Source organism: Platalea leucorodia (genome assembly GCF_965183815.1).
Source record: "Platalea leucorodia genome assembly, chromosome: W".
NCBI classification, from domain to species: Eukaryota; Metazoa; Chordata; class Aves; order Pelecaniformes; family Threskiornithidae; genus Platalea; species Platalea leucorodia.
Genome location: NC_138859.1, coordinates 33,146,194 through 33,172,646, shown reverse-complemented (window position 1 = coordinate 33,172,646; position 26,453 = coordinate 33,146,194). Strand labels below are relative to the sequence as shown.

Here is a 26,453-nt window from a genome sequence, read left to right as displayed (position 1 = left end):
AGGGGCTTCAAAGGAAGGTAACATTTTTCATAACAGCTTTAGCAAGAATTCATATGTTGCATTGATTATGCCCCAGGACAGGACAGAACGATGGTAATTCAGATGGGCTCCTCTGAAAAGATGCATCAATTTTTTATCACGTTCTAGCCAGATCATCACAAAAACTTTTGAGAAAGACTGAAATTCCCCACCAATTTGAGATTGCATGCGAGCTTTTACAACATTCATTGGGAAAAATAAGGATCCCAGCATGGCACCCAACAGCCCTCCACAGATAAAGTCATTGACTAAGTGAGTGCTATAAGAAGTTGCTTCAGGCAGACACTGTTTGATAGGTCCTCGTAGGCCGAAGAAGAGGATGTTACTGCTTCCATTCCGGAGCAGAATAGGCACCAAACCCCGATAATATTCTCTAATCCCATAGACTTTTAATACCTTGAAAGCCTGGTAAGTGTTTGTAAATTTTTCATGATGTTTGTAGTCCTGAAGCAAAGTCTGGACTCGTTCAAAAGGTGTAAGAAGGGCTTCCGTGGTCCCTGCAAGCACTGCTGCCATGCTGCAAGTTAGAAGTTCAGGTGTACTTGTGTGACTATGGAGCAAGGAGGAGAAATCTTCATACAAGCCAAACATTAGAGCCAGGGTGGTTGTTTTTTGCATTAATGGAGGAAGGATTCCACGATAGAGATTTCGAATTCCATCTTTCTGTAGCTGATGTACTGCATCCTTTGTTTTCAAGCCATACAACTGTTGTCGAAAGAGGACCTTCTGGATGGGAAAGGTGACTGCTATATTGGTGAAGGCTGCACAATAGCCACAAAGATAATGCTTACCAGAGCTACCCTTTATGTGATGGCTGATATCTTGCTTTGAATTTGTTGGGACACAATCTTGTGAATCCATCTTTTTTTCCCCTTAATATAGATATTGGATTTCTTTTCCTATGTCAAAAAAAGAAAAGAATGTGAAAAAAATGGCATGTGACACAGCTTTTTTAGTTCACACACACACATCATGTGCACACTGTTCAACATTTTACATCCTGAAGAAACTTCATCAAATTCAGTGGAACAGTGTGACAAATGCTTCATCTGATAGATGATGCAAAATGCATGTTCATATCATTGGTGAGAGATGTTATGCTATGTGATCAAAAGCTCATCTGTACACCCACAAAGGAGAACAGAGAGACAATGGTAGGTGGAGGAGCCCAAATAATATCCTGCCCTAGCTCCTCCCAGGCCCATCACAGGACAGCTATCAGCCTCAAAGACCCATCTCCACAAGCCCAGAAGAGCACAGAGGCACAAAGGCAGGTAGGCAACCCAAATTAGGGACTCAGAAACAGACACCCTGTCTGGCCCCCTCCCAGGACTGTCCCAGGAGAACCTCAGCCCAGATGCGGTATCCATCAAGATGAGTACAGCTAACAGAGGCAGCCAACAGATGCAGCAGTTTGCACAGCAGTCTCTGGGTTCTGCTTTGGGAGCTTCTGAGGACAGGGTCCAGGATCATTGGGGAACTCCTGGGAACCCTCTGAGAAAACTGAGGGTGCCTGCTGCTGCCAAATAAGGACAAGGTAAGGGGAGCCACAAGGATGTGGGCCTGAGGAAGCTCTAGCAGCTTCTAACAAGCATGGTCAGCTGCCCTTGACCCAAGGTGCCTGGAGCCTTTGTTACATGCTGCTGATTAGAGAGGGTCAAACCCCCTTTTAGCTGGTGCTAGGGAGAGCCAGGCCTGGAGTACAGCCTCCCAGAGGCAACAGCTGTTGCAGAGGGGGGATCTTCATCACAGTTCAAACCAGCCTATATGTTCTCAGGTATGGTGGTGACATGCCATAGGGCATATTCCTCAGCAGGTATTAGAGCAGCTGTCCCTGCCAGGGCAGAGGCTTTGACCTAGATAGAGCTTTAGATGGTGGATGCAGCCTTGCAAGTATAGGCTGTAGGGAGTACCTGGGGCCTTTCCCTGAGACTGGTAGAGGTGGCCTTCTTTCCTGCAGTCACCAAGAGGAGTTACAGGAGGAAGTCAGCAGGCTGTGCAGCATCACAGATAGATAGAGTCAGGATCTTCTCAGAGACACAACAGCTTCAAGAGCCTTGTACCCCAGCTGCAGTGGAAACACAGGCAAGAGTCTGTCCCTAGCAGAATGGCAAGTGCAACCTCTGGGGAAGGTGAAAAATGAAAGCTGGTGACTTCTGGCAACAAGAGGAAGGCTACCAGCTCCACCTGAAGGCTTGCAACTATGGAACAGATTCACCGCCCTCAAAGCTGAGGAGGAGTTGGGTGTGCTTTCAAGCAAAGCATCTAGGCCAACTGACCCTAAACCATGCAAGATCACCTGGAGGAAGTGGTGAGTGATGGTAGTGGGTGACTCCTTGCTGCAAGGGATGGAGGCACCCATCTGCTGACCTGACCTGTCATATAGAGAGGTTTGCTGCTTGCCAGAGGCCTGGATCTGGGATGCTATGGAGAGGCTGCTGAAGCTTGTCTGACCCTTTGACTATTATCCCCTTCTTCCATGCAGGCACGATACTGCCAGGGGCAACCTGGAGTCAAAAGTGACTACAGAGCTCTGGGGGTGATAATCAGGGGTATGGGGGCCTAGGTGGTGTTCTCCTTGATCCTACCAGTGAGGGAAAAGGGTATGAGGAGGAGGGGACTGATACTGCATACCAATAACTGCTTGTGGAGCTGGTGTCAGCAACAGGTTTCTATGACCATGGGTCCCTGTTTAAGGACCCTTGGGAGAGATGGGATCCACCTCACTAAGCAAGGCAAAAGTATCTTTGGCAGCAGGATGGCTGACCTGGTAAGGAGGGCTTTAAACTAGGAATGGGGAGGGAGAGAGTTACCAGCAGCTCTGTGAGAGAGTAATGGACAGTGCTGATGAGCAAAGGGCCTGGGGTGATGTGAATGAAAGGGACTGTAAAATCAACAAAACAGGGCTTAACTAGGGTCACCTTCAGCATTGGCATGTAAGCAAGGAAGTGCCTACAAGGCACTGATGTGGAAGGGCAACAGACTCTTTCTGGGAAATCAGCATGCTGTGGTGCTGCTTTGAAATGCCTGTACACTAATGCATGCAGTATAGGGAATAAACATGATGAGTTAGAGATTTGTGTGCAGTTGCAGGGCTATGATCTTGTTGGGATCGTGGAGATGTGGTGGGATGGCTCCCATGACTGGAGTGTTGCAATGCAGGGCTACGGGCTCTTTAGGAAGGACAGTCCAGGAAAACGCGGAGGGCAAGTTGTCCTTTACGTGAGAGAGCAGCTGGAATGCATGGAGCTCTTCCTGGGGACGGATGATGAGCCAAATGTGAGCTTATGGGTAAGGATTAAAGAGAAGACAGGTAAAGGTGACATTATAGTGGATGTCTGATATAGGCCACCTGACCAGGAAGAACAAGCGGATGAGGCCTTCTATAGACAGCTAGAAGTAGCCTCACGTTTGCAGGCCCTGGTCCTCATGGGGAACTTGAGCCACCCCGATATCTGCTGGAGAGACAGCATAGCAGGGCACAAGCAATCCAGGAGGTTCCTGGAAAGCATCAATAACAGCTTCCCAACCCAAGTGATAGAGGAGCCAATGAGGAGAGGTGCTCTGATGGACCTCATATTCACAAACAATGAGGGGCTCATTGGGGATGTGAAGGTCAAAGGCAGCCTTGACTGTAGTGACCATGAAATAGTGGAGTTCAGGATCCTGAGAAGAGGAAGCAGGGCAAAAAACAAGATCACAACCCTGGACTTCAGGAGAGCAGACCCTGGCCTCTTCAGGGATCTGCTTGGAAGAGTCCCATGGGATAAGGCCCTGGAGGGAAGAAGGGCCCAAGAAAGTTGGTTAATATTCAAGGATCACCTCCTCCAAGATCAAGAGCGGTCCATCCCAACAAGCAGGAAGTCAGGCAAAAATGCCAGGAGGGCTGCGTGGATGAACAAAGAGTTCCTGGCCAAACTCAAACACAAAAAGGAAGCATACAGAAGGTGGAAGCAGGGACAGGTAACCTAGGAGGAATACAGAGACACTGTCTGAGCATGCAGAGACATGTTAGGAAAGCTAAAGCCCAAATGGAATTGAGTCTGGCCAGGGATGTCAAAGACAACAAGAAGGGCTTCTGTAAGTACATAGGTCACAAAAGGAAGACTAGGGAAAATGTGGGCCTGCTGCTGAATGGCGCAGGGGCCCTGGTGACACAGGACATGGAAAAGGCTGAGGTACTGAATGCCTTCTACACCTCAGTCTTTTCTAGCAAGACCGCCCTTCAGGAATCCCAGGTCCCAGACACCAGGGAAAAAGGCTGGAGCAAGGAAGACTTACCCTTGGTGGAAGAGGATCAGATCAGGGAATACTTAAGCAAACTGGACATACTTAAGTCCATGGGCACTGATGGGATAAACCAACAAGTGCTGAGAGCTGGCTGCTATCAATAATCTTTGATTGATCATGGTGATTGGGAGAGGTGCCTGAGGACTAGAGGAAAGTAAATGTCACTCCTATCTTCAAAAAGTGCAAGAAGGAGGACCCAGGGAACTACAGGCTGGTCAGCCTCACCTTGATCCCTGGGAAGGTGATGGAGCAGCTAATCTTGGAAACCACTTCCAGGCACATGAAGGACAAGACGGTCTTCAGGAGTAGTCAGCATGGATTCACCAAGGGACAGTCATGCTTGACCAACTTGATAAACTTCTACAATGAAATGATTGGCTTGGTAGACAAAGGGAGAGCAGTGGACATTGTCTACGTAGACTTCAGTAGGGCTTTTGACACCATCTCTCATAAGATTCTCATAGGGAAGCTGTTGAAGTATGGGCCGGATGAACAGACAGTGAGGTGGAATGAAAACTGGTTGAACGGCCAGGCCCAGAGGGTGGTGATCAGTGGCATGAAGTCTGGTTGGAGGCCAGCGACTAGCGGTGTACCCCAGGGTTCAGTACTGGCTCTGATCTTGTTCAACATCTTCATTAATGACCTGGATGACTGGGCAATGTGTACACTCAGAAAGTTTGCAGATGACCCAAAAGTGGGAGGAGTGGCTGATACACCATCATGCTGCCATCCAGAGGGACCTCAACAGGCTGGAGAAACAGGCTGACAGGAACCTCATGCAGTTCAACAAGAAGTGTCACGCCCTGCACCTGGGGAGGAACAACCCCAGGCACCAGTACAGGCTGAGGGCTGACCAGCTGGAATGCAGCTCTGCAGAGAAGACCCTAGGGGTCCTGGTGGACACCAAGTTGAACATGAGCCAGCAATGTGCCCTTGCAGCAAAGAAGGCTAATAGTATTCTGGGCTGCATGAGGATGAGTGTTGCCAGCAGGTCGAGGGAGGTGATCCCTCCCCTTTATTCAACACTGTTGAGGCCACACCCGGAGTACTCTGTCCAGTTCTGGGCTCCCCTAGTACAAGATTGTACTGGTTTTGGCAGGGATAGAGTTAATTTTTCTTCATAGTAGCTAGTATGGTGCTATGGTTTGAATTTGTGCTGAAAACAGTGTTGATGATAGTACAGGGATGTTTTTGTTATTGCTGAACAGTGCTTACACAGAGTCAAGGCCTTTTCTGCTTCTCACACCACCCCATCAGCAAGTAGGCTGGGGGTGCACAAGAAGTTGGGAGGGGACACAGCTGGAACAGCTGACCCCATCTGACCAAAGGGATATTCCATACCATACGACATCATGCTCAGCAATAAAACCTAAGGGAGGAATTTGCTGGGGTGCCCATTGCTTGGGGACCGGCTAGGCATCGGTTGTCTGGTGGTGAGCAATTGTTGGGTTTTTTCATTACTTGTTTTCCTTGGTTTTGCTTTTCTTTGTTTGTTTTTCTTTTTTCTTATTAAACTGTCTTATATGAACCCACGAGTTTTCACACTTTTACCCTTCCGATTCTCTCCCCCATCCCACTGGGATGGGAAAGTGAGCGAGTGGGTGTGTGGTGCCTACTGGGGTTAAACCATGACAGTCCATTTTGGGGCCAATGTGGGGCTCGAAGGGTTTGAGATAATGACAGATTTGACCGGAGTGTATTGGAAGGAACTTATAATTATTATATCTGTTTAACAGTTGCTGGTCATGATGTTGACTTATCTGTTCTCGACATTGGCTTATCTGATCCATGCAATGCTCCCTTTTTTTGCTGTACATCAAATTTGAGAGCTTGTTAAAGGCTAGTTTTAGCTTTTGCAGTTTGCTGTGCTGTGTAGCACTTAGTGGTGTTTTGCCTGGGAGAATTATGATAAAAGCACTGGCCTTGAGCCTAATCTGGTATTTGGGCCCTGCATTGATGCCTTCCCTGTACTTCAGGAACCTTCTCATGGAGACAATTAACAATTACACTTTTTCCCTTTTCTCCTCTGAGAGGCATTCGATGGAGGAAACACAGAATGGCACCTTCCCCTTCTCCTGTGGGGTAGATGTTTTTTCCCTTGTTACAATGTCTTCGTTATCTTGAACATCCTTGGGTAACCAAAATACTCCTATTGGTACTTCTCAAGAATATTTTTTTGGCTTTTTCTAAGGTTAACCAACTATTTAGGAATATCACCCAGGCCCCGAGGCAGTGTGGTTATGGGTGGCAAGGTGTGTGGGAGAATATGGGCAGATACCTAGAATGGTTGTCACCGATGGTCTGGAACTTCACTCCCAAACAAGTGCGAGATCCTGATGAAGTGATAGAATGTTTGAAAAAAAGATGCCCTGGCCCTGGCTATGCCAAAGAGGCACAACTTCTCACACTGTGCTGGGGCCTGGCCTACACCTACCAAACACTATTCAGTACTATTCAGCACCCTCAAGGAGAAGAGAGGGTCTCTGGATCTGAAGACATACAGACACTGTGGCTAAATCAGAGACCCAGCCCTCAACTATATCTGTCGCCCCTATAATCAAGAAGAAACAATGGAAGCGGAGGTCAACTCATTTAGTAAGGCAGGAAGAAGCTTCTCCGAAGAGGGAGCAGGAGAGAGAATCAGAAGAGGCAGCCTGTTCTGCAGCAGGGCAGTCACAAGAACAGAAGGGGGAAGAGACTGAAATCATAAATGAGATAGTAACCACCTATCCTTGAGTAAGCTGTGACATATGTAAAAAGATTTTAGCCGTCAACCAGGCAAGCAAATTATCAGCTGGTTTCTTCGATGCTGCGATATTGGGGCCAATAGTCAGGAATTAGAGGGTAAGGAAGTCTGGCAACTGGGATCCCTTGCTAGGGATAAGGCCATCGACAAAGGGACTGGAAAAGGGGCAACAGTCCTCAGCCTCTGGAGGCACCTCCTGTTGAGCATGAAGGAAAGGTATCCCTTCAAGGAAGATCTTGCAAATTACCGAGGCAAGTGGACCACCACTGAGGGAGGTATCCAGTATCTGAGGGAAATAGCCATGGTGGAGGTGATCTATAGCAACCAGGTCAATAAACAGGCATTCAAAGACCTGGATGATATATGGTGCATGCGGTCCATGTGGCGAAAGTTTGTACGAAGTGCACCAACATCATATGCCAGCACCCTGGTGATAATGAGCTGGACAGACACAGAGGCACTGACTGGATGGATTGGCCAACCAACTCTGAGAATTCAAAGAGAATCTCACATCTTCCCTATGGGCCTGCATCTCGGCTGTGGAGAGACTGTCCCAACAGTTCCAGCAATTCAAAAAGAATATGTCTTCTTCCTTGCCCATACTGACAAATATCTCAGCTATTAAGAGTCAGCCTTTTTCTGCTCAAGGGAAAGGGTACCAGTGACGCACACCACGTGCCACCCTGTGGTTCTATCTGCACAACCACAGGAGGACATGAGGCTGAGGGGAGACCTTATCGCTCTCTACAACTACCTGAAAGGAGGTTGTAGCGAGGTGGGGGTCGGTCTCTTCTCCCTCGTAACAAGTGATAGGACGAGAGGAAATGGCCTCAAGCTGCGCCAGGGGAAGTTTAGGTTGGATATTAGAAAAAACTTCTTCACCGAAAGGGTAGTCAGGCATTGGAACAGGCTGCCCAGGGAAGTGGTTGAGTCCCCATCCCTGGAGGTATTTAAAAGACGGGTAGAGGTGGTGCTCGAGGACATGGTTTAGTGGTGGACTTGACAGTGATAGGTTAACGGTTGGACTCGATGATCTTAAGGGTCTTTTGCAACCTTAACTATTCTGTGATTCTATGATTCTAAGTGGGATGATGAAACTACCTCGAAACCAGAAGCTTGGGTATGCGAATTGCAAGAAAAAAACAAGAGCCAAAAGGCATCCATCCAGGAGATTTACTGCTCCAGTTTCTGTGGAGCAGAGTAGAAGGGAAGATCTTACTTCCAAACCTAATAAAGGGACTTCTGGTTTGCAGTTACAAAAATCAAGTAATGAAGACTCCGACCAGGAATGGAGGGGCCCTGCCTTCAGCCAGGTGCAGGAAAGGGATGACTGGGTTTACTTGACAGCGTGGATTCGATGGCCTGGCACATCAGACCCACAGGAATATAAGGCTTTAGTAGACACCAGTGCACAGTGTACCCTCATGCCATCAAGCTATAAAGGGGCAGAACCCATCAGTATTTCTGGAGTGACAGGTGGATCCCAACAGCTAACTGTATTGGAGGCTGAAGTGAGTCTAACTGGGAAGGAGTGGCAGAAGCATCCCATTGTGACTGGCCCAGACGCCCCGTGCATCCTTGGCATAGACTACCTCAGGAGAGGGTATTTCAAAGACCCAAAAGGGTACCGGTGGGCTTTTGGTATAGCTGCCTTGGAGACAGAAAAGGTTAACCAGCTGTCTAGCTTGCCCGGTCTCTCAGAGGATCCTTCTATTTTGGGGTTGCTAAGGGTCGAAGGACAGCAGGTGCTGATCGCCAGCACAATGGTGCACCGGCGGCAATATCGCACCAACCGAGACTCCCTGATTCCCATCCATAAGTTGATTCGTCGACTGGAGAGCCAAGGAGGGATCAGCAAGACTTGCTCACATTTTCACAGTCCCATATGGCCAGTGCGAAAGTCTAATGGAGAGTGGAGACTAACAGTAGACTATTGGGGCCTGAATGAAGTTATGCTGCTGCTGAGTGCTGCTGTACCAGACATGCTAGAGCTCCGATATGAATTGGAGTCAAAGGCGGCCAAGTGGTATGCCACAATTGACATCACTAATGCATTTTTCTCTGTCCCATTGGCAGCAGAATGCAGGACGCATCTTGTTTTCACTTGGAGGGGCATCCAGTACACCTGGAATTGACTGCCCCCCAGGGGTGGAAACACAGCCCTGCCATTTGCCATGGACTGATCCAGACTGCACTGGAACAGGGTGAAGCCCCTGAACACCTGCAATACATTGATGACATCAATATGTGGGGCAACAGAGAGGCAAAAGTGTTTGAGAAAGGGAAGAAAATAGTCCAACTCCTCCTGGAGGCCAGTTTTGCCATAAAACAAAGTAAGGTCAAGGGACCTGCACAGGTGATCCAGATTTTAGGAATAAAATGGCAAGATGGACGTCGTCAGATCCCAATGGATGTGATCAACAAAATAACAGTCATGTCCCCACCAACCAGCAAAAAGGAAACACAAGCTTTCTTGGGCGTTGTGGGTTTTTGGGGAATGCATATTCCAAATTACAGTCTGATTGTAAGCCCTCTCTATTGAGTAACCCAGAAGAAGAATGATTTCAAATGGGGCCCTGAGCAGCAACAAGCCTTTGAACAAATTAAACGGGAGATAGTTCATGCAGTAGCCCTTGGGCCACTCCAGGTAGGACAAGATGTGAAAAATGTGCTTTATACCTTGGAGCCTCTGGCAGAAGTTACCTGGAGAGACTCGAGGTCAACCTCTAGGGTTTTGGAGCCAGGGATATAGAGGATCCGAGGCCTGCTACACTCCAACTGAAAAAGAGATATTGGCAGCATATGAAGGGGTTCGAGCCACTTCAGAAGTAGTTGGTACTGAAGCATAGCTCCTTTTGGCACCTTGATTGTATCGAAGTCTACTATGGTGATTGTGAGTGCTCTATTGAATGCCTCTGGGTTAAAATCAGAGGGGTCGTCTCCAAGCAGGACCTTACAGTGGGCATCTGCTACCGACCTCCAAACCATGACGATAAAGCCGATGAAGCAATATTTGGGACACTAAGGCAAGCTTCTGGTCAACAGAACCTGGTTCTCATGGGTGACTTCAACTACCCAGACATTTACTGGAAGAGCAATACAGCAGCTCGCGTGTCATCCATCAAGTTCCTGGAATGCGTAGAGGACTGTTTCCTCTTACAAATGTTAGATGGGCCAACCAGGAAGGAGGCACTGCTGGACCTGCTATTCACAAACCAAGAAAACCTGCTTTGTAATATCTCGGTCAGTAACAACCTTGGCTGCAGTGATCACAATATTGTGGAGTTCGGGATCCGGCTGAGCATGCTGAAGGTTAGCACCAAGACAAGGGTTCTAGATTTTAGAAGAGCAAACTTCAGCTCGCTCAGAGCTCAGTTGGGAGGGATTCCGTGGGAAGCTTCCATGGAGGATAAAGGAGACAGCGAGTGCTGGGAGTTCTTCAAGAATGCTCTCTTGGAAGCACAAAGCCAGTTTATCCCCTATAAAAGAAAGGGAAGTAAGCGGAGCAAGAGGCCCCCTTGGCTCAACCACGAGCTCCTGGGTCTGCTTAAAACCAAGAGAGATGCGTACCAGAGATGGAGAAGTGGAAGATTATCCACTGAGAACTACAAGGGCATTGCCAGAGTGTGCAGAGATGCAGTTAGAAAAGCAAAAGCTCAGCTTGAATTGGAACTGGCCAGAGGTGTCAAAAAAACCCAAGAAAGGGTTCTTCAGGTATGTAAGTTGCAAGCGGAAACAGAAGGAAAACATAGGCCCACTGTTAAACAGTAGAGGTGAATCAGTCACCAACAATGCTGAAAAGGCAGAGGTTCTCAACACTTTCTTCACCTCTGTCTTTACCAACACTGTTGGATCCCAGGCGTTGGGAACGAAAATCCATGAGGATCCAAACATAGACCCACCATCAGTGAAGAAGGGATTAGTATGTGAATTATTACAGGAGCTTGACCCCTACAAATCGATGGGCCCTGACGCCATCCACCCGAGGGTGTTGAGAGAGCTGGCTGATGTCATTGCGGGGCCACTCTCTATAATCTTTGAGAAGTCGTGGAGATCGGGGGATGTCCCAGAGGACTGGAGGAAGGCGAATGTTACCCCTATCTACAAGAAGGGCTCAAGGGAGGATCCGGGTAATTATAGGCCCCTCATTTTACTTCAGTCCCCGGGAAAGTTATGGAACGGATCCTCCTGGGGGCCCTCATGAGTCAAATGAAGCACGTGATTGGGAAAAGCCAACACGGCTTCACCAAGGGCAGATCGTGCCTGACAAATCTGGTGGCCTTCTATGATAAAGTGACCTGCTCGGTTGACAGGGGGCGAGCGGTGGACGTTGTCTACCTGGACTTCTCCAAGGCTTTCGATACAGTTCCCCACGGCCTCCTCCTGGAGAAATTGATGTGTTATGGCCTAGACAAGTGGTCTGTGCAGTGGGTGAGGAATTGGCTGGCGGGCCGCACCCAAAGGGTGGTGGCAAATAGCTCTTTTTCAAACTGGCAACCCGTCACAAGTGGGGTCCCCCAGGGATCGATATTGGGCCCAATGCTATTCAATATCTTCATAAGTGATCTGGATAACGGCATGAAGTGTAGCCTGACGAAGTTTGCAGATGACACCAAACTGAGTGGGGAAGTAGACACTCTGGAAGGGAGAGCCACCCTGCAGGAAGATCTGGATAGGCTGGAAGAGGGGGCTAACAAGAACCTTATGAAGTTTAACAAGGACAAGTCTAAGGTCTTGCACCTGGGAAAACATAATCCAGGAGTGCAGCTCAGGCTGGGATCCACCTGGCTAGGGAGCAGCTCCATGGAGAGGGACCTGGGGGTCCTGGTGGACAGGAAGCTCAATATGAGTGAACAGTGTGCTGCTGTGGCCAAGAGGGCCAATAGGATGCTGGGTTGCATCAAAAAGGGCATCACCAGCAGAGATAAAGAAGTCGTTATCCCACTCTACTTGGCGCTTGTCAGGCCACACCTGGAATACTGTGTACAGTTCTGGTCCCCGCTATACAAAAAAGATGTGGACAGGCTGGAGGGGGTCCAGAGAAGGGCCACCAAGATGATCAAGGGTCTGGGAAGCCTGCCATATGAGGATAGGCTTGTTCAGCCTTGAGAAAAGGAGGCTTAGAGGTGATCTCATCACCATGTACCAGTACTTAAAGGGGAGCTACAAAGAAGATGGAGACTCCCTTTTTACAAGGAGTCACATGGTGAGGACTAGGGGTAATGGGTACAAGTTACTCCCAGGGAGATTCCGATTGGACACGAGAGGTAAATTTTTCACAGTGAGAACCGTCGATCATTGGAATAACCTCCCCAGGGACGTGGTTGACTCAGCTATGCTGAACACGTTTAAGACTCAGCTGGACATGGTGCTGGGCCATCTCATCTAGATTGTGCTCTTGCCTAGAAAGTTTGGACCAGATGATCCTTGAGGTCCCTTCCAACCCGGTATTCTATGATTCTATGATAACTGCCTGTGCTCGGTTGGATGTTCAAAGGGAGGATCCCCTCTACACATCATGCAACTGATGCTACGTGGAGTAAGTGGGTTGCACTAATCACGCAACAGGCTTGAATGGGAAACCCTGACTGCCCGGGAATCCTGGAAGTGATCGTGGACTGGCCAGAGGGCTGAAACTTCGGAGCGTCACCAGAGGAGGTGACTTGTGCTGAGGAGGCCCCACTGTATAATAAACTACCAGAAAATGAGAAGCAATATGCCCTGTTTACTGATGGCTGGCTTTAGATATTGCTGAACGAGAAAAGTGGCCAGTACTTTATCTCTATACTGACTCATGGATGGTGGCAAATGCCCTGTGGGGGTGGTTACAGCAATGGAAGCAGACCAACTGGCAGCACAGAGGCAAATCCATGTGGGCTGCTGAACTGTGGCAAGATATTGCTGCCTGGGTAGAGAACCTGGCTGTAAAAGTACGTCACGTAGATGCTCACATACCCGAGTCGTGCCACTGAGGAACACTGAAACAACAAGCAGGTGGACTAGGCTTCTAGAATTGAAGTGGCTCAGGTGGATCTGGATTTGGAACATAAGGGTGAGCTATTCATAGCTCTGTGGGCCCATGACACCTCAGGCCATCAAGGAAGAGATGCAACATATAGATGGGCTCATGATCAAGGGGTGGACTTGACTATTGACACCATCGCACAGGTTGTCCATGAATGTAAAATGTGCGCCATAATCAAACAAGCCAAGCGGCTAACACCTCCCTGGTACAGAGGATGATGGCTTAAATATCAATATGGGGAAGCCTGGCAGATTGATTACATCACACTACCATGAACCCGCCATGGCAAGCACCATGTGCTTACAATGATGGAAGTGACTACTGGATGGTTGAAAACATACCCTGTAACCCATGCCACCTCCCAAAACACTATCTTGGGCCTTGAAAAGCAAGTTTTATGGTGACACGGCACCCCTGAAAGAATTGAATCAGACAACGGGACTCATCTCCAAAACAACTTCATAGACACCTGCGCCAAGGAGCATGGCATTGACTAGGTGTATCATGCACCAGTCTCTGGGAAAATTGAATGATACAATGGACTGTTAAAAACTACACTGAAGGCATTGGGTGCTGGGACATTCAAGCACTGGGATACCAATTTAGCAGAAGCCACTTGGCTAGTTAACACTAGAAGATCTGCCAATCGACCTGGTCCTGCCCAACTGAAACCCCTACATACTGTGGAAGGAGATAAGGTCCCCACAGTACACCTAAGGAAGTGGCTGGGAAAGTTTGGGTTACTCCTTACTCGGGAAAAGGCAACCTCATTCATGGGATTACTTTTGCTCAAGGATCTGGGTGTACTTGGTGGATAACGCAGAAGGATGGGCAAGTCCAATGTGTACCTCAAGGGGATTTAATATTGGGTGAAAATAATCCATGACTTGAGTTGTATGACGCCATTGCTGTATGATGCCAGTGTTATATGATGCTGTATGTCGCCACTACTGTGGCTGCCATATGTCAAAGGTATTATAGCAGGACTCACACGAACCAATGAAGACTGAATCTCCTGAGGAACCAGGCAAGTGCAGTGGTGACGCAACTTGAGGTGGCTTCAGTGTGCAAAAATCCAACACAATACACCATCCCTCCTGTCCTGAGTGTCCCCCATAACAGATGGAGCCCAAAGTTATGGACTAAATTAATTCAATGGACATTTTACAGGCATTTTATGAACATTTTACAGGACTGGCCCATAGACTAAGGGAATGATATCAGTGTATATATCAAAAAATGGGAAGGAGGGTGGTGGTTAATGATGATGTATTGGACAGTGTAAAAGACCTGAACATGAGGAAAGTGGTATGGAATGAGGGGTGGAGAATCCACCCAAGTGTACTGAAGGAGCTGGTGGAATTGCTCGTCAAGCCACTTTCAACCATCTATCAGCAGTCCTGGTCAACCAGGGAGGTCCCAGTTGACTGGAGGTTAGCAAATGTGATGCCCATCTACAAGAAGGGGCAGAAGGAGAATCTGGGGACCTACAGGCCTGTCAGATTGACCTCGGTGCTGGGAAAGGTTACAGAACAGATCATCTTGAGTGCCATCATGCGGCACGTACAGGACAACCAGGGGATCGGGCCCAGTCAGCATGGATTTATGAAAGGCAGGTCCTGCTTGACTAACCTGATCTCCTTCTATGACAAGGTGACCCGCTTAGTGGATGAGGGGAAGGCTGTGGATGTTGTCTACCTGGACTTTAGTAAGGCCTTTGACACCATTTCCCACAGCATTCTCCTGGAGAAACTGGCTGCTCATGGCTTGGACAGGCATACTCTTTGCTGGGTAAAAAACTGGCTGGATGGCAGGGCCCAAAGAGTTGTGGTGAATGGAGTTAAATCCAGTTTGCGGCCGGTCACAAGTGGTGTTCCCCAGGGCTCAGTATTGGGGCCGGTTCTGTTTAATACCTTTATCAGTGATTTGGATGAGGGGATCGCATGCACCCTCAGGAAGTTTGCAGACGACACCAAGTTGGGAGGGAGTGTTGATCTCCTGGAGGGTAGGAAGGCCCTACAGAGGGATCTGGACAGGTTGGATCATTGGGTCGGGGCCAACTGTATAAGATTCAAGGCATCTAAGTGCCAGGTCCTGCATTTGGGTCACAACAACCCCATGCAATGCTACAGGCTTGGGGAAGAGTGGCTGGAGAGCTGCCTGGCGGAAAAGGACCTGGGGGTGTTGGTTGACAGCCGCCTGAATATGAGCCAGCAGTGTGCCCAGGTGGCCAAGAGGGCCAATAGCATCCTGGCTTGTATCAGGAATAGTGTGACCAGCAGGACCAGGGAGGTGATAGTGCCCCTGTACTCGGCATTGGTGAGGCCGCACCTCGAGTACTGTGTTCATTTTTGGGCCCCTCACTACAAGAAGGACATCGAGGTGCTGGAGCGTGTCCAAAGAAGGGCAACAAAGTTGGTGAAGGGTCTAGAAAACAAGTCTTATGAGGAGTGGCTGAGGGAGCTGGGGTTGTTTAGCCTGGAGAAGAGGAGGCTGAGGGGAGACCTTATTGCTCTTTACAACTACCTGAAAGGAGGTTGTAGCGAGGTGGGGGTCGGTCTCTTCTCCCTAGTAACAAGCGATAGGACTAGAGGAAATGGCCTCAAGCTGTGCCAGGGGAGGTTTAGGTTGGATATTAGGAGAAACTTCTTCACTGAAAGGGTGGTCAAGCATTGGAACAGGCTGCCCAGGGAAGTGGTTGAGTCTCCATCCCTGGAGGTATTTAAGAGAAGGGTAGACGTGGTGCTCAAGGACATGGTTTAGTGGTGGACTTGGCAGTGCTAGGTTAACGGTTGGACTCGATGATCTTAAGGGTCTTTTCCAACCTTAATGATTCTATGATTCTATGATTCTATCAAAATACAGAGGGATAATCAGCTCTTTTGACCGGCTGGTTATGCTGTGTTTAATGCACCCCAGAATGCAGGTTGCCCTCTTGGCTGCCAGGGCACGCTGCTGACTTCTGTTGAGCCTACTGTCAACCAGCACCCCCAGATCCCTTTCTGCAGGGCTTCTCTCCAGCCACTCCTCTCCCAATTTATACTTGTGTCCGGCATTACTCCGTCCCAAGTGCAGAATCCAGCACTCGGACTTGTTAAATTTCATGCCACTGATGATTGCCCAATGCTCCAATCTATCTCGATCCCTCTGCAAGGCCTCTTGTTCCTCGAGAGAGTCACCAGCACCTCCCAGTTTGGTAGCATCAGCAAACGTGCTAAGAGTGCATTCTACTCCTGCATCCAGATCATTGATATGAGTATTGAAAAAAACCTGGCCTTAGAATTGAGCCCTGAGGAACACCGCTGGTGACCAGTCGCCAGCCAGATGTAGCCCCATTCACTACAAACCTTTGAGCCCTGCCCTTCAGCCAGTTCTTCACCCAGCGCACCGTGTACCTGCTCATCTCACAGCTGGACAACTTGTCCAGAAGAATGCTGTGAGGGACAGTATCAAAAGCCTTCCTAAAATCCAGAAAAACTACATCCACTGCCTTGAACATGAGCCAACAGTGTGCCCTGGCAGCCAAGGGGGCCAACCGTGTCCTGGGGTGCATCATATTGCTAGCCGGTTGAGGGAGGTGATTGTCCCACTCTACTCTGCACTGGTGCTGCCTCATCTTGAGTACTGTGTGCAGTTTTGGGCCCCACAGTACAAAAAGGATACGAAGCTACTAGAGAGTGTCCAGAGGAGAGCCACGAAGATGGTGAAGGGTTTAGAGGGGAAGCCGTATGAGGAGCAGCTGAAGTCACTTGGTCTGTTCAGCCTGGAGAAGAGGAGACTGAGGGGAGACCTCATCATGGTCTACAGCTTCCTCACAAGGGAAGGAGGAGGGGCAGGTGCTGATCTCTTCTCCCTGGCAACCAATGATAGGACCCGAGGGAATGGCAGGAAGATATGCCAGGGGAGGTTTAGATTGGACATTAGGAAAAGGTTCTTCACCCAGAGGGTGGTGGAGCACTGGAACAAGCTCCCCCGGGAGGTAGTTATGGCACCAAGCCTGACAATATTCAAGAAGCATTTGGACAATGCCCTCAGACATATGGTGTGAATTTTGGGGTTGTCTTATGCAGGGACAGGAGTTGGACTCGATGATCCTTGTGGGTCCCTTCCAACTCAGGACATTCTATGATTCTATGATTCCCTTCATCCACTAGGCGAGCGACCTTATCATAGAAGGATATCAAATTAGTTAAACAGGACTTTCCCTTTGTGAACCCATGTTGACTGTGTCTCATGATTGCATTGCCCTTTAAATGCCTTTCAATAGCACCCAGTATGATCTTCTCCATAATTTTTCCAGGTACTGAGGCTAGACTAACAGGTCTGTAGTTTCCTGGGTCTTCCCTCATGCCCTTCTTGTAAATTCAAATAACGTTGGCTAGCTCTGAGTCCACAGACTTTGTTTTGGATTTGTGATGAAAACATTGTTGACAACACACTGATATTTTAGTTATTGCTGAACAGTGCTTACACAGCATCAAGACCTTTTCTGCTTCTCACGCTGCCCCGCCAACAGGTAGACTGGGGGGTGCACAAGAAGTTGGGAGGGGACACAGCTGGGACAGCTGACCCCATCTGACCAAAGGGATATTTCATACCATATGACATCATGCTCAGCAATAAAACCAGGGAGGGGAGGGAAGTTTGCTGGGGCTGCCATTGCTTGTGAACTGGCTGTGCATCAGTCAGCTGGTGCTGAGCAGTTGAGGTTTTTTTTCAGCGCTTGTTTTTCTTGGTTTTGCTTTTCTTTGTGTTTTTTTTCTTTTCTTTGTTTTTTTTTTGTTATTAAATTGTCTTTATCTGAACCTATGAGTTTTCTCACTTTTACCCTTCCGATTCTCTCCCCCATCCCACTGGGACTAGGGAGCGAGCAAGCAGCTGTGTGGTGCTTAGCTGCCTACCGGGGTTAAACCACAACAAAGAAAGAGAGACATGGACATACTAGAGAGAGTTCAACGAAGGGCCACAAAGATGATGAAGGGACTGGAGCATCTGTCATATGAGGAAAGGCTGAGAGAGCTGGGACTTTTTAACCTAGAGAAGGGAAGGCTCAGAGGGATCTTATCAATGTATAAAAATACCTGAAGGGAGGGTGCAAAGCAGATGGAGCCAGGCTCTTGTCAGCGATGCCCAGTGACAGGACAAGAGGCAATGGGCACAAAGTGAAACACAGGAGGTTCTGTCCGAACATAAGGAAACGCTTCTTTACTGTAAGGGTGACCGAACACTGGAACAGGTTGCCCAGAGAGGTTGTGGAGTCTCCCTCCTTGGAGATATTCAAAAGCCATCTGGACATGGAACTGGGCAACCTGCTCTCGGTGGTCCTGTTTGAGCAGGGGGGTTGGACAAGATGACCTACAGAGGTCCCTTCCAACCTCAACCATATTGTGAATCAATGGGCAGCTCCCCCAAAGACCTTTCGGACTGAGGCTGGTAACTGTCATAATGTATTCCATACCTCTAGGGATGCAGGGGAAGAGCCTTTTGGGATTGCACAAGACTTATGGGATGTTTAGGAGAGAAACCAAAGGTGGGGAATGAAAGGGATCTAGGAGACTTGGGGAGGAACAAGTGTGTGGAAAATAGAGGGATAAGTGCATGTAAGCAGGTGGCCGGTTGGTATGTTTGTCTGGCCATGCCCTGTGCCTGACCAATGCAGCCTGTCCTATCTTGTAATTAAATTCCTTTTCTAACTAATTTCCTGAGTGAGGGGCTCTCAATTCTGTGTGCATGTGTGTGCGTACAAAGATCTAAGTGCCACCAACTGCAGTGGGAATAACAGGCCGTGTGTCCGTGGTGCCAGCAACTGGAGCGAGCAAGTGAGGGTATGTAAGTCAACGCATGATCACTACGACTATCAAATCGGAATAGCCAGGAAGTAGGTGAAGTGGCTTGGGAGCCAGGTATGCATGTGTCTCTAAGGGTGAGGCACCTGGAGGAATTGACTACCGGAGGGACCAGGTGGTCCAAGCCAACTGCCAAAGAGATTGTGGGGGTCTGGGGGTGGAGTAAGAGACTCATTTACATGTGTGTGTGCGCACGCGCGTATGTTTCTGTGGGAGGCAACTAGGGAGACTGGGGGGATCCAGGGGCCAGCTACTGGGTAGATCGAGCGTCTAAGCCCAGCTACTGGGGGATCCAGTGTGTGTATGTGTATTGCTTTTGTGAATGTGTCTAACTGTTTAAAGCTAAAGTACATGAATTAGAGATAGTAAGCTACTACATGAATGCTCTTGTTAAGGAACAAAGCATCCTAGGCTATTTTAATTTAATTCTCTGAGCAACATTAAAGTTGAGATCTTACACGTGAGCATTTGTAAAGTGAAAAGCTTTGTTTGGGTCATATATATTATGTGCTAGGCACACGCAACATTCAGCAAAATGCATTAATACTTCAGGTTATTAAATATGTGCAATGCAGCTAAGTCAATAACAAGATTATATTTTTGAAAGGCTTAGTTTGATACATTGTCTGATTTTCCCTTTTTGCTTCAGTGATGCTTCACCTTTCAGCAACAGTTGGCAACAAAGATTCCCTTGAAGTACTTGCAGTATATCTATATTTAGTATAAATGGTGGAGTTTTGGTAGCAGGGGGCTGCAGGGCTGATCTGTGCATGCATAGGCCATGAACTGTCCTGTGGTAGTCACAGCTGCTTACAGCCAGCTCAGCAACTGATGAAAAACAACCCACCACATACCAGAACTTCAACCAGGGGAACACATGACACCTCTGCACAAACATATTTAACAAAGGGTGGTAGCAGCTAGGGGCAGGAGACATGTGAGGACACATGTGAGGAAAAACAGAAAGACACAAGGAAGGGGACATTGCTGGGGACACAGCTGGAGACACTCTCAGAAGGAGGTGTTCCATGCCAGAGGAGGTGGTACGCCTCTGAGGGGACTACAGCCCGTGGATAAGCCATACCAAAGCAGGTACGCCTCCAAAAGGGGCTGCAGCCTGTAGATAAGCCCATGCCAGAGCAGAGGAAATGAATAAAAAGCCAGGAGCAGTGGAAGAAAAAACACTATGCGCTATTCCAAATATCCTGTACTTCCTGTTGCCTCACTGAAGGAACCGAGTGTAATACATAGCAAAAATAAGGGCAGTGGAGACCAGGGAGGGGGGAAGAGAAATGTCTGGACTGAAGTTGAGCCTGGGGAAGAGGGAAGAAAGGTGTTTTCCCCAAGTGTTTGTTTAATTGTTTGTTTGCTTTGTTTCTCAATACCTGAATTAATAATTACATTTAATTTATTGCCAATTAACATATTTTTAAAATGAAAAAAAAAAGCCTCAGGAAAGAGAACAGCCTAGTACTGTAACTGCACAAATCACTAAAAATAAAACCAAAATACACAAATTTCTTGGTTACAAATATTTTATAACTACAGAAATTTTCAGTCAGGGAAATGTTAAGGGCAAGATATGAAGAAAAACTATAAAATCCTGAATGGAGAAGTGTTCTCTCTCCCCTAAGACTAGGGGCTATGGAACAAAACTAGCAGGTTCAGAACAAAAGGAAGTACTTCTTCACAATGTGTAGTTAAGCTACGAAAGTCCTTACCGCAGCCAAGTTCCTTTGGATTCAAATGCAACTACATATATTCATGGAAGAAAAATCTACTGAGGACTATTAGCTACTCAGACACTACCTCTGCCTTGGGAAGTCACTAACACTGAAATTACTGGAGGATTCGTTCCACATATTTGTTGTTATGGCTTTTAGTTTTACAATTCACTTTGATATCTCCTGAAAGAGTTTTAGGACATGTATTTTTCAAATGTCAGAATGATTTATTCTCAAGAATAAGAGGATCAGCATTTTTTCTCTTAGTATTTTGATTATAAACTTGAAAGAACCATTAATAGAGGGTATGCTTAGTAAATGTTTGAATTATTAACTTATATCACCATTTACTACTGGTGAGCAAGCATCCCTACTATATAGGAAGAAATAAAGTATGATTTTCTGAATCTAATAATTTTTATGTATATAGATTATAAATAAAAGCTGCAAACAGTAAATGGAAGTGTTTTGATTTCCTAGGAGAACAAGATGGAATTTCACCACCTGTTTATCCATCTCCCTTCGGTTATTAACTTCTGAGTCTCTTGGCCAATTCCAACCAAATTTAACAGAGGGTTAAGTAGATACTGAATTCCTAGAAGGTTTTTTGAAGTTGGTAGCTGGGTACAGAAGGAGCCAAATTTATAACTACCTTCTCAGAGTCTTAACTTAAACCCTTATCCTCTTACAAAAGATGAGGTGGGGGGAATAGTCAGTTTGCATACACGTAGCTAAGAACTAGCCACTCTACGTGTTTCCACCTGACCAACAAGACATTGTCCTACTTAAAAAAGCACACATGCAAGTGTACTTGCAGTGAAAACACAGTAGGATCAAAACCTTTTGTTACTTGTTAAACAAAATCATCACTATCAAGTTATGTGAAATATAGTAGTTCCGAATTGTGATTCAACACTTTATTACTGTGCCCAGTAATAAAGCGTTAAAAATAGTTTACATGACAGTGTAATTTCAAAAAAACCCCACCAAACAATACCTAAATAAGCCTCCAAATTCCTCCCTCTCCCAAAAGCTTGCTTAAAGTTCACTGTAACTTATCTCTTTCATTGTTTTTATAATGTAAAAACAATCTAGTATGTTTCAAATATTCCATTAAGTAGAATAAAAGAAAAAATAGCACATTAATATACTTAGTCTAAAAATAATCAAACTTGTTTTTTTCCTTACCAGATAAATTTAACACAATTTACTATTTGCACTTTAACATCCCCTCCCCAACAGTAATGATTTATATTTAGGTGTAGTTGACATTGTATTGGGTTTACATGGCAAGGTTTTGGTAGTGGGGTGGGATGCAGGAGTGGTTTCTGTGAGAAGACAACAGAGTAATCCCCCATGTCAGACAGAGCTACTGTCAACCAGCTCCAAGATGGACCTGCTGCTGGCCAAAGCTGAGCCAATCAGTGACGTTGGTAGCACCTCTGTGATAACATATTTAAGAAAGGGTAAAAAAACGGCTGCACAACAGCAACTGGGAGAGAGAGGAGTGAGAATATGTGAGAGAAACAACCCTGCAGGTACCAAGGTCAGTGAAGGAGGAGAGGTAGGAGGTGCTCCAGGCACCAGAGCAGAGATTCCCCTGCAGCCTGTGATGAAGACCATGGTGATGCAGGTTGTCCCCCTGCAGTCCATGGAGGTCCACAGTGGAGCAGATATCCACTCTGCAGCCTGTGGAGGACCCCATGCTGGAGCAGGTGGATATGCCCTGAAGGAAGCTGCAGCCCGTGGAGAGCCAATGCAGGAGCTCCTCCACAAAGAGGAGCCCACGCAGGAGCACTTTTTCTGACAGGACCTGTGACCCTGTGGGCGATCCACACTGGAGCAGTCTGCTCCTGAAGGACTGCAGCCCATGGAAAGGACCCATGCTGGAGCAGTTCGTGAAGAACTGCAGCCCATGGGAAGCACCCACATTGGAGAAGGTCGTGGCTTGGGAGCCAGGTATGTATGTGTCTCTAAGGGTGAGGCACCTGGAGGAATTGGCTATCAGAGGGACCAGGTGGTCCAAGCCAACTGCAGAAGAGACCGTGGGGTATGGGGGTGGAATAAGAGACTCATTTACGTGTGTGTGTATGTTTCTGTGGGAGGCAACTGGGGAGACTGGGGGGATCCAGGGGCCAGCTACTGGGTAGATCAAGTGTCTGCAAACTGGTACTCCTGTACCACCAAATATGGGAAACACTGGCCCTATCGATTTAGTTTTTATCACCAACCTAATGCCAAGTACAAGCATGACAGTTAAAGTAGAAGGTTTTATGGGTTTTGTTTATTTTTCAGGTTTGATAACTTATCACTAGGATAGTATCTAATTACTGCCTGCTGGCTCTTGAGTTGGCAATTCTTAATCAATATCAACCAACTTAAAACAGGAACAATACAATATTTTTCAAAACTTGACTACAGATGGTTCCTAACTATCTGCATTAACCTCTAAGTCTGACACTTTTCAAGATGTAGCTATGCATGTAAGCTATGCGTGTCTTCAATCTTGGTAGCTCATTATAATAGAGGAACCCTTAATACTTCTTACAGATACTGATGAAGGCCTGTCAAGTGAGATCTATTAGTTGCACTATAGTATTTTGCACAAGTAGTCAACACACTGAATAATCATTATAATTATTTTGGTATTAAAACAAAAAGTTGTGCCAAGTAAAAGCAGAAGTGGATTAGTGGCCTGCTAGTGCCAAAATGGTTGCTTAAAAAAGAAAAAGAAAAGCTATTTGAACTACTTAACAAAAGACACTAAAATTTTAAGTGAACTCCCCCCCCCCCAGTAACTCTGCATATCCATCTGGGGGAAAATAAATAGCAATATTATGTAATATTCTTTAACCTGTTTTTCTACATATAACTCCCCATACAACTAATAGTTACCATGAGCTGACAGGTTTATGATATTTGACTGCCTTCTTCATTATATGATTTAATCAGAAGTTAAATATCATAAAGGGAATTAATTTGGTTACCCAGTTTGTTTTTATTTTCCAATAAGTGATTCCATCCCAGATACAGCTATATCTTTGCTTACATTGGTCTCAATTTCCAAAGATTACCCTTACAACTAACAGGAACTGAACAAGATCAAAGCAGAGGCCAATAAGTGTGATATTGTGGCAGAAGTTTGTTACAGACAGGGTGAGGAAGCAGACAAAGCCTTCTTTAAGCAACTTGAGGAACTCTACAGATCACAGATCAAGGGCAACAAGAGCTTCTACTACCACTTTAATAGTAAAAGACTGAACAAAGAGAAGATGGGCCTATTGCTGAATGGGATGGGTGATATAGTGACAGTGGACATAGATGAGGCTGAGGTACTCAATGCCTTCTTGGCCTCAATCTGCACCGACAAAGTCTCCTAGGCCTCTGTGCTTAGAGACAGGGTTAAAGGAAAACTACCAACAGTGGATGAGGACTGAATCAGGGATTATTTCAGAGAACTTAATCTGTACAAATCCATGGGACCATATGGGCTGCATCCAAGGGTGCTGAGAGAACTGTCTGGTTTCATAATGAGGCCATTCTCTTATCAGCTTTGAAAAGTCATGAAGATCAGAGGAATTCCCTGATGACTAGAGAAGGACAAATGTTGCATTCATCGTAAAAAAAAAAAAAAAAAAAGCCAAAAGTTCAACCCAGGGAACTTCAGTTCCTGGGAAAATCATAGGGAAATTCTTCTTAGAATATGTTTTTGGGCACATGAAGGAGAAGATGATTGGGAACAGTCAGCATGCATTTACCAGGGGGCCTGACCAACCTAATTGCCTTCTGTGATAAAATGGCAGGATTTGTGGATGAAGCGAGAGCACTGGATGTCATTTACCTTGACTTTAGCAGGGCTTTCAATACTGTATCCCACAATATTCTTCTATCCAAATTGGGATATTATAGTCTGGATGGGTGGACAACTAGATGGGTTTAAAAACTAGTTGGGTGACTGAGCTCAGAGAGTGGTGGTTAATGGGTTTTACTCTACTGGGATGCCTGTGACAAGTGGGATGCTGCAGGGGTCTATCCTGGGACCTGTCCTGTTTAAAATCTTTATCAAACACCTGGAGGAGGTGATGCATCTTGCTCTTGTCAAGTTTGCAGGAATTGGGAGGATGAAGTAAATACACTCAAGGGCAGGGCTGCCATTCAGAGAGACCTAGACAGGTTGGAGGAATGGGCTGACAGGAACTTAATTTAATTCAACAAGGACAAATGCCAAGTCCTGCACCTAGGGAAGAAGAACCCCTGGCATCAATACCATCTGGGGACTGGCTGGGGAGCAGCTCTGCTGAAAAGGACTGGAGGATCAAGGAAAACAGCAAGCTGAATATGAGCCAGAACTGTGCCCTGGCAGCAAAGGTGGTTAGCAGTATCCTGGGCTATATTACCAGGAGCATAGCTAGTAGATTGAGGGAAGTGATTATCCTCCTTTACTTGGTGCTTATTAGATCACATCTAGAATGTTGTGTCAAATTTTGGGCACCCCAATACAAGAAAGTAATTGATAAAGTGGATCAAATTCAGCAGAGGGCCACCAAGATGTCAGGGGGCTGGAGTACTTGCACTATGAGGAGAGGCTGAGGGAACTGTGCTTGTTCAGCCTGGAGGAAGGAAGGCTGCAGGGGCACCTAATAGCAGTCCCCCAGTACCTATGAGGAGGCTATCAAGAAGACAGAGCCAGGCTCTTCACAGTGTTGCATAGTGGGAAGATGACACAACAGGTACAAATTGAAACAATCAAGGTTCACGCTGGCTATAAGGAAACTGTTTTTCACCGTGAGGACAGTCAAGCAGTGGAACATGGGCCCTGAGAAGTTGTACAGTCTCCAGTCTTGGAGGTTTTCAAGCCCTGACTAGAGAAAACCCTGAGCAAGCTGGTCTGAATTCAGTGTTGACCCTGCTTTAAGCAGGAGGTTGGAGTAGAGACCTCCAAAAGTCCCTTCCAACCTGAATGGTTCTCTTTTGTTTTTTCTTCTAGCCTGAGAAGAGATTCTCTGTAAAGAAGTAGAACTGCCAAAAGACAAGACACCTAAACACAGTGTTGAGTTTGGAAGGCAGCCATTGCATTCTTTTATTTAGCCTTTTCCCGATGCCTGCATCAGGAACAATGCAGGGATTTAGAGAAGCAACCTGAATGTGTTTGTGTCCTGAGCAGGATCAGGCTTTCAAGCTCTGCTGTGTAGACTGCCACCAGCTCCTCGGCAGCAGGTACTGCAGAGCTCACTGCCCGCGTGGATGAGAGAAAGTGACCAAGGGATCAGCAGCAAGGATTCCAGGCGGCTTGCAGAAGACTGCCGCATGCTGTTGTTATTCTCCCTACTCCTGTCCAGTCGTCGCCTACTCCGCAGCATGGCGGAACATCTCTCCTGTGGTTCCCACTGAGGAGCGTGTCCAAAGACGCCACTCCCAGTCTGGAGCGCGGGGACGAATTGATGCAGCCCGGCTACCGTACACCACCACCCCCTGCCGCTTCCGGGTGCTCCCCGCCCCCCTCCGCGCTGCCGTGACAGTCTAGGACGCTCATGCTCCAGAGGCAGCAGCGGTCCAGCCCGGCGCGACCTTCACCACCGGCGGGAATCCTTATGAGACAGGAATGAAGGACGAGAGAGAGAGGCCACACAGGGTGGCCCCGCCGCAGTGGAGAGAGATGCGAGCAGCAGCACACCCTCTCCCCAGTGACTCACCTGTTGTGTCTTCCATGCCACCTGAAAACGCAATTTGGAGATAAAAGTTGCCACTGCTGCCGACCAAACTGGACACTTGCATCCACCAAC

The 26,453-nt window shown here is 47.2% G+C and overlaps 1 protein-coding gene across 1 annotated transcript; it reads right to left on the bottom strand.

Moving 5' to 3' along the window:
* Positions 1 to 27: 27 nt before the first annotated feature.
* Positions 28 to 26,453, bottom strand: LOC309601544 (mitochondrial nicotinamide adenine dinucleotide transporter SLC25A51-like; the record flags this gene model as incomplete). The annotated part of the gene is made up of 2 exons (XM_082334595.1): positions 26,364 to 26,453; positions 28 to 938 (listed from the first exon to the last, which is right to left on the bottom strand). The coding sequence occupies exon 2, from the start codon at positions 898 to 900 to the stop codon at positions 28 to 30; it is 873 nt and encodes a 290-aa protein (XP_082190721.1). The 5' UTR covers positions 901 to 938; positions 26,364 to 26,453.